This window comes from Chaetodon trifascialis, chromosome 13, assembly GCF_039877785.1.
Source record: "Chaetodon trifascialis isolate fChaTrf1 chromosome 13, fChaTrf1.hap1, whole genome shotgun sequence".
Taxonomy (NCBI): Eukaryota; Metazoa; Chordata; class Actinopteri; order Chaetodontiformes; family Chaetodontidae; genus Chaetodon; species Chaetodon trifascialis.
Window position 1 is genome coordinate 15,372,629 of NC_092068.1, and position 8,896 is coordinate 15,381,524.

The 8,896-nt window shown below is 42.5% G+C and overlaps 1 protein-coding gene across 1 annotated transcript; it reads right to left on the bottom strand.

Moving 5' to 3' along the window:
* Positions 1–1,818: 1,818 nt before the first annotated feature.
* Positions 1,819–8,590, bottom strand: mat1a (methionine adenosyltransferase 1A). The gene is made up of 10 exons (XM_070977615.1): positions 8,395–8,590; positions 6,340–6,417; positions 5,876–5,998; positions 5,676–5,788; positions 4,612–4,755; positions 3,991–4,116; positions 3,800–3,892; positions 3,509–3,691; positions 3,267–3,400; positions 1,819–2,782 (listed from the first exon to the last, which is right to left on the bottom strand). The coding sequence occupies exons 1-10, from the start codon at positions 8,459–8,461 to the stop codon at positions 2,680–2,682; spliced, it is 1,164 nt and encodes a 387-aa protein (XP_070833716.1). The 5' UTR covers positions 8,462–8,590; the 3' UTR covers positions 1,819–2,679.
* Positions 8,591–8,896: the final 306 nt, after the last annotated feature.

The window sequence follows — 8,896 nt, forward strand, 5'->3', positions numbered from 1 at the left end:
TTGTATCCTCCGCTACAGATGTTCAGTCAGCCACACGCTTCGGCCAAATCTGCTCATTTTACTTCTTCAGCTACTTAATGAAGAGCACTTGAACTCCAGCCTGTACTTCTGGCTTCAGTACAGCAGCGATCTTCAGATCATTCTACCTGGCGTCGCCTTGAAGTTAAACTTGGCCTTGTGACACTACTTAAACAATATGCATTCTAACAAATCACAGTAAAGATTTGATGCATTTTAAATGTTAAAGCCAAACGATGGTGCTGCTCTAGCAAGAAACATTTTGTCATGACACGATTACTGTGTTTAATTTTACCTTGTGGTTTATGCATGATGCCCCTGTCCCCTGTTGAATACTACAAAGACAGTTTAAAATATTTCCTTTGAGAGACTTACTTTGGATCAGATTCGCATTTTGCATCACCTGCTTGGCCTCCTCTTCATGTCAACCTCTCTCCTCTCTGTCCTTTTTTACCGATCTGTCTGAACTTTGCACTCAGGAAAATGTTACAACACCAGCTGCATTGTTTGATTCAAAGCAGAATGAACTCTGCTTGCCTCTGCCTTGTTGTCTTCATCTTAAATGGCATTTGTTTTGTGTTTATTTGTCATGTTTATTCCTTATGTGTAGTATAGATACAACTGCTTTTTCACAGTTGTAGCATTGACGGTTAGCCATAATATAATAGATTATTTTTGTTAATCAAGACTCTGTAAAGCTTAAAAATAAACATTCCTTCATAGTTAGCTTGTGAGAATGCTTGTGCTGTTCACACAAACACGGTTAAATATTTGCAAGGAAAATGTGCTTATTCATGCAATCAGTAGATCATTGGTGAGAACATTCTGACAAACTAACCGGCATCTGTACAGCAAACCTCACAAAAATCTGTACTCAAGTCTCAAATGCAAAATGCTCCCTATGTGCCTTATGTATTATTTTGATAATGAAAACCAAAGAGGTTTAGGTTGTAAATTCTATTTTGATGAAACGTCATATGATTGTGTATATGTGTGTGTGTATATATATATATATATACATATATATATATATATATGCCTTAATGTTCAACAAATAAAAGCTGTTTGAAAAAAGAAAATGTTTGCTCTTCATAACAAGCTTCATGCAAGTTGCATCCAAATGCCAGTTTTATCTTCACCACATACCTTATCACGTTGAAGAGGCCAGATAGTTTATATGTTTAATTGTCTTTATTGTTTGATTATTTACATTGTCCAGTTTGTCTGCCAACAGACTGACAGACGGTGACAAAGATCAACACGTTAAACAGAGGAAAACCTCTCTTACAAAAACAATATTGGCTGCAGATGACAGCGCGGGTTGTTGGGCTCGCCACAAAGTCCTAAACCTTCACAGACATGAAGTTTAAAGTGAACACAGTTCACTCTTCCTCAGTCCCATCAGAAGTGTTTCAGGGGGAAAGCCTTAGATTGAATACCTTGTGATTAAGCAAATGGCGAAAGCTGACTTCAAATTTTCTAAATGCCCTGTGAGAAATATTTGAATAAACACTCCCTTTGTTCCTCTAAATTCACAGGGAAGCATCATGGTCTGCAGTACAGAGCTGCAGTGTGGCCACACAACAGTCCAGGATGTTTTTAGATCAAGAGCAAAATTCACATTGATCGAGAAATTAGCTGAATATCTCAGAGATATAGAAGGAGCGGATTGTGTCAGCTTATGACACAGTAAAAATGCAGCGACTGTAAGACATCAGTGGTCCACTGAATGCTTTAGTCTCAGCAGTGTGCAGCTTGGTGATCCACTGCAAAGAGAAGAGATGGATCCACAATCAAATCAGACTTCAGGCTTTTAGTTATTTGCAAAGGCCTGCAGGTTAAAAAAAAAGACACAAAGATACAAATCAGCCACCAGGTGAGCTGTACGGTCATAAAAGCGACTGGATATTAAAACGAAGCAGGGGTGAAAGGAAAAGAAAGGCAGCATGAAAACATAAGACTGCATGGCTATTTTACATTTGATTGTAACATATATGCTTAAGAAAGAAGAGCACTCCCCAAGTTCTGATGACCCGTCTTCATGTGTGACAGCGATGGTAACAGCCTCCTGTCGCACACATTACGAAATAAGACTTGGGAAAAGGAATTTCACAGTCATAACAAAATGATTGAAATCTACTCTAAAGCCTTTGGTTGAGCAATAATTACACTTCTGACATTCATATGATGAAATACCCGCTGTTGTTGTTAGCTACTTTTGAAAATGAGGTTGTTTCTGTACATCATACTGGTCACATTAAGGAACATTCACAGCTTTGAGGTAAAACACTTTGCTTCTAGTGCGGTAGAAGTATTTATCTTCAGAGTGTTTTACTTGCTGTGGCTCTTTGACCAGAGAATGTGCACACATTTCTAAAGCACCAATAATTGGACGTGTCGTGGACGAGGAAAAGGACAGGGGGGAAGGTTGGTTACTGAGCTGTCCTCTTCTCATTGGGAGAATGTCCCATTATATGTCCGTCAGCTATAACCACTCCTGCATTTAATTATCTTCTCACCTCTTTAAAGCAGACTTATCCCTAACTTTGGCTTTAGTTCGTCCTATAAAAAAAATGTCTTATCACTTGATGGAGCTGGCAGTTGTAGCACACGAAGAGGCGTCTTGTTCAGCCTCCAGGCGAGGACGAGTCGGTGGAGTATTTAGAACACAAGTTCTTTGGGCTTCTCCCAAGTAAACTCTGATCGGCCGAAGTGGCCGTAGGAGGCTGTCTTCTGGTAGATCGGCCTCTTCAGGTTCAGTTCCCTGCAGAGGACACAGAAGGAGAGCGGACTGGAATCACATCACAGGATAAGATCAGTCTTTAATTTTGGATATGTGGTTCTGAGCCAACACTGCTGACCAACTGCAAACTGTGACTGCAATATTTTTATTAAATTGACTCAGATTTTAAGAAGTGGCAGCCCTTAAAGCCACGCCAGGGTCAAGTGATGAAGTGCAGACGTTACTCTGTTTGGTTGCCGGTTAAAGGATCTCAGAAGGAGAGGGTATATAAGGTGATCAGCTGAAGAATCCCACCTACACTGAGGTGAACAAAATCAAGAAAAGTTCTTTCTGCCAAAAGCATGTTGAGTAGAGTTGAGCTAAGCCGTGCGATGCAGGGGAATGCAGTATTAAAGCCACTTTGTGTACAATTTGAAAATGTCCCACAAACAAAAACATTTATCCATCAGACTAACCTGAAAGATGCTATGATCACTAACTAATCTACACAATCTGCAGTATTTACCTGACAATGACTCCTGGCCGCAGATCAAAGTTCTTGTTGACAATCTGCAGCAGCTCTGACTCTGTTTTCTTGGAGGAACCGTAGGTGAACAGGGAGATGGACAGAGGGTGGGCCACTCCAATAGCATAAGACACCTGTGCAGACAGGCAGATGGAAAAGTTCTGATCAGCATGCTGACCTCAGAGGTCGGTCGTCTGCACGCAGCCTTAGCTCTCGTGCATATTAGGACGAATGAAGCTCACCTGGACCAGAACTCTCCTGCACAGTTTGGCTTTGACCAGAGACTTGGCCACCCAGCGAGCAGCGTAGGCAGCGGAGCGGTCCACCTTTGAGAAGTCTTTGCCAGAGAAAGCTCCGCCACCGTGAGCTCCCCACCCTCCGTACGTGTCGACAATGATCTTCCTGCCTGTCACACCAGCGTCACCCTGTTGGGAAAAAAAAAAATTGTAGAAGATGAGCAAAAATCTGTGATTTTTTAAACTTTTTACATTTTTTTTTAAAGATAAAATAAGCAGATTGTGAGCGATGGTCACCTGGGGTCCCCCGATGACGAAGCGGCCACTGGGCTGGAGGTGGTAGATGGTCTTGTCGTCCAAATATTTAGCAGGAACCACGGCGTTGATCACCTGATGGAATTGATGCAACATTAAAACCAAAGATATGACTTCGCTTCCTGAGTGAAACATCAGTCACAGCCCCATCATGTGTTTTTAGGAAGCCCTACCTTCTCCTTGAGCACCCTCTTCTGCTCCTCCAGAGAGATGCAGTCATCATGCTGGACAGAGATCACGATGGTGTGAACTCTCTTGGGGATCACAGCTCCATCCTTCTGGTCATAATGCACTGTCACCTGTGGGACAGAAGATGTCAAAATTCGGTACACAGTGTTAGAATTTGTCAGAATTACGGACTTACAGTTCTCTCTCTTTTACTCTCATTTCACAACTTCCTAATGTACTAGTGACTTCAATTTCCCCACAGGATAATTTAACTTTGTTTATTAATGCTTCTTTGGTGTAATTAAAGCATGTGTTCAGTCAAATCTGGGATTAATCTAAAGCTGCGTGTGGATGTTCTCACAACCTACATTTGACCTAGAACACAAAAGCATCAGACACTGTATGTCACAGACTTGCAGTCAGCAGCTAATTGCCTCTAAATCAGTCAAAAGTTTATTATTTCTACACAGAGCGCTTTATCTTAAATACTTGCAGTAGCCACCGTTGATCCGATTTTGTCTGCTGGCACCACAATAAATCTCTTGGAAGACTTCCAGAGCAAAAACAATAAACTAATTCACGCAAACTTCTACGGTGTTTGTGTTGAATACAACACAAAACCTCACCTGTGTTTTAGAGTCAGGACGCAGCCAGGGGATGATGCCGTTGCGCCTGAGTTCAGCCATCTTTGAGTTGAGTTTGTGGGCTAAGACGATGGTGAGAGGCATGCACTCCTCTGTCTCATCCGTGGCATAGCCGAACATCAGACCCTGCGGAGCAGTGCGAGTCAGAACAGCAGCAGAAAGATGCAAACCGTGCAGGGTCATGACACGGGTCAAAGGTTAACGAAGGCAAAATATTGATACGCATTCTTCTACACTCAGCGAGAGGAAGTTATATCGATATAACATCAGTGCTGTCATGTGAGATAAGATATAATCTATGAAAGGAGCACTTCTCAAAACAAAGTTACACAACACTTCAGCCAAGGGTCAGCACATGAGTACAGACGCAGGAAACGTAGCACAGAAATAGATAAATCAGGTGAAATAAGATCAATTTTCAAATAAAGTTCTGTTGTGAGAGGAGATTTGTAAGAGGATCAAGACTTCGATGTGTTTCAATACATACTGCAAAACATTTCCTGGCTTAAGTGCTGACTTGCGTACAGTTTTGAGGTTTTATGCTGCCGTAAACCTGCACTACACTACATTTCAGAGGGGAACGTTGTACATTTAAATAGTTGTAGTTACTTTACAGATGAAGAGTTCACATTAAAAAACATGTGATGATCTGATAAATCAGGAAGCATCTTCAAAGATTAAACCAGTGCTTCCAAACATTTTTGTGTGTGTCAAAGAGATTAAATGATACAATATTTCACTAAAATACAAAAGGAATACAAATTTGTGTCACAGAGCTCTGGAGGTGCACGGCCCCTTGGTTGGCAGCCTAATAACTAGCTAACTGTGTATAAAGTAGTTAAAACCAGCACCACCTGAACCAGCTACAACAGCAACATGTGCGCTCGCTGCTTCTAACGATTATCTGCATGAGCACCAACACTCACGCCACCAAACGCCTTAAACACTGAGTCAAACAAACTGTGATATATGACCTCTGTCACTATCACCCAGCCCCAGAGCCAACACGTGCCAAAGGACACGCTGTCCTGTGGCAACAGTCCTACCTGGTCTCCCGCTCCAATGTCCTCTTCCTGTCTGTCCACATGGACACCCTGAGCAATGTCCGGACTCTGCTGCTCCAGAGCCACCAGCACATTACACGTCTTGTAGTCAAAACCTACAGAAATGGGACAGAGAGACCGTGAAGAGGACCACAGGCAGAGGATATGACCTGTTTTTGTTGATTTCCAGGTCGTTTTCTCACCTTTGTCGGAGTTGTCGTAGCCGATGTGCTTGATGGCGTCCCTCACCACCCTCTGGTAGTCCACGTTGGCCCGAGATGTGATCTCTCCACAGAGCAGCACCATGCCGGTCTTACACACCGTCTCTGTCGATACAAACGCAATTTGACATACAAAGCGTTTAAAAATCTTCTTTTCGACTTCGATCACCAGGAAACACAGAAGCTGTTGCAACAACACAACGCGCCTCACAGAGTTGGCCATCTTGTGACATTCAGAGGTCAGTATTGAAACAGAAATTCCAGGTGAGATTCAGGCCAGTCGGCCAGTTTGTTTAAACCCTCAAGAGTGACCGCGTCTCGCCCTTTAACTTACTTTTAAGAGCACAAGCTAAGATATTGAGCCCCACGTGAGATGATACTAACTTCTCTCTATGTGTCTCTGTGTCACAATATGTGACATTCACTGTGATCTCCAGCTTACTCACCACAGGCCACTTTGGCATCTGGGTCCTCCCTCAGGTGAGCATCCAGGACAGCATCACTGATCTGGTCACAGATCTTGTCTGTGGAGGAACATGAAGCAAAATGTTTAGATGGCACTCAGATTTCTAGGCCTGTGTATCGGAGATGTCTGACATGTTGAGGCTGTGTTTGAAGGACAGAAAAAATATATGTTGCAGCATCATTACAGCGGGTCTTCGGTGTTAACTCGAGAGAAGCTTAAAAATATTTTTCGGAAAGGTTGCACGCTAATATTTCACACAGGAAGACGGCTGGATTTTGGTTGGATCAGCGGGATTTGAGTGCAGCAGCAGGACGACGCATCACTTCGTTCAGAGGGTCAAAATGTAGTTTTAACACATCGTCTTAGACATGGAGCAGTAAGATCAACATTAATGTTTTCATCTTTACTCAAATCGACTTTGTATTTGGAGGCAGGCTCAGAGGTGTATATCTCTGTGACGGATCTGACTTTGATCCAATAAAAAAAAAAGAAAAAACACTATCTGTGGGAACAGCCCAGACCTTGAAGTGTGTTATCAAATCTAAAGTTGAGCACTGCAGCCTTTCACCAAGGCCGAACACCTCTGTGAATGTACAAACAGCGTGTGTAAGTCTTAACCTGATGAATTTTAGCATTTCATGGTGAGCAGATACAGAATCTAACGTCACACGTGGACTCGTTTCATCATCAATCGTGCCGGTTTTGTTTTCTGCTCGTATAAGAAATCAGTGTGTATTCAGTGTAAATGTTGACTGTGTCTCAGGGACGATCTGCTTTTCTTCACGGCTTTGTTATAACACACACACAACACACACTGCGTGCATGTTAAAGGATGGTTGGGAAGAGCTTTGTGGATTCTTATCAAAGCTGCTCTTTTCTCTTCATTCTTCACTTTTTTTTTTCCTCTTCATGATTGCAAGTTGTCTTTTAAGACCTAAAACTACTTCAGTAATGTCTGCTCTATGAATTACGGAGTGAGAGATGATATCTACCTGCGAAAAGATGCACTTTTTTTGCCATGTATGATGAATAACAGCCACTAAAAAAAAGAACCAGGCTCCTCATGTTGGGGGCCACGTTCTGTTATCATCTGTGAAGCTTCACAACTGGTTTACTCTGCTGTGTTTACTGATTATTGATTTAGCACAGGGGACTTTGTAAGGTGATATATTAGTTAAAGGATTACAACACATTGACGAGGGGGTTGGTGGGGTGGGTGGGTGGGTGGGGGTCTAAAGTATGTATGGAGGGCAGAGTGCATTTTAACTTTCATCGTGAAGTTTAAAAAGCTTTCTGACTGGGCATCACTTTACTTTAACTCCCTATTTAACATTGATCAGCAGCATATATACAATAAATAAATGGTTTCTAACTCACTATAAAGACAAATTTTTAATTTGTAAACATTTTATATGTTTAAAATGATAAGAGTATTATAAACCATTTATCATATGTTATATACTGCTTGTAAATGCTAAATATGGAATTGTCAAAAGAGCTGAGAGCCAACTTTCATCAAGTTAAGGCTCAGTTTTTAAGTGCAATTTGAATGTAATTTGGATTGACATGGATTGTTCGATGATCCTTCCTGTTTTACACACTATGCCGACATGCCAGGCGGATCCCAGAACCAGCGTGGAGTTCACTTGTCACTCATTAGCTGGTCCCTTTTTCTTCAGTGCGCAACCTTACACCAGTCTGCCACACTCACATTCAGGTCCTGCTGGTCATGAGTGAGAGTGAGGGGCAGTAAACACATGTTGCTGTGAATGGAATACCAAGCATGCTTGGAGAGTACATGCGCAGCTCCGTGGAGTTATTCTGGAGGTATAGACGAATACTTTATTCATATGTGTGTCAATGTTTCTGCAAAGTAAGTTGTTGAAATTGTGTGTTTTGGCTTTTAAAACATAGTGCAAAGAGATCTGACAAGTTGTGAAATATCTTACAGTCAACACCTGAACACACTTCATTTTCAGTGTGACTTTAAGTCCCAGATTCACAGCCAGGCAGCTAAAGTTGATTGAAGACTCACCTGGATGTCCCTCGCCCACGGACTCCGACGTAAACATGAAAGAGCCATCGTCCAGCAGATCACTCATTTTGTCTATAGGGCCAGGTACTTGGTGAGACTCGGTACTCTCAGGGTGAAAAGGTTCCTCAGTTGCCACCAACGAGCAGTCCAGAGAGATCTGAAGGCTGCTTTATAGTCCTGCTGGTTCTCTTTAAGAGAGAGATGAAGAAAGAGAGGCCAACAGCCCTGCAGCCAATACAGAGTCTATCCTACAAAACTCCACGTCTGTGTCCACATGGCCCAATATATATGGCTAAGAGAACACACACACACACTCTCTGTCACTCTCTCACTCACACACACACACACACACACACACACACACACACACACACACACACACACACACACACACACACATACACACGTCATGTGAATCCATGGGACAGTCCATTCCAGGGGGGAGTGGATGATGGGAGGGCGCTCAGGCCGTGGCACTGCTTGTTAACCCCTTGTTTTCATT

What these genes read in the sequence shown, in the direction of transcription:
- mat1a (XM_070977615.1), bottom strand. Translation starts at nt 8,461, where the DNA reads ATGAGTGATCTGCTGGACGATGGCTCTTTCATGTTTACGTCGGAGTCC. An exon ending in CTACGACAACTCCGACAAAG is followed by an intron (nt 5,789 to 5,875) that starts GTGAGAAAACGA and finishes CCATTTCTGTAG; the next exon opens with GTTTTGACTACAAGACGTGT. An exon ending in AGAGGGTGCTCAAGGAGAAG is followed by an intron (nt 3,893 to 3,990) that starts GTAGGGCTTCCT and finishes CAATTCCATCAG; the next exon opens with GTGATCAACGCCGTGGTTCC.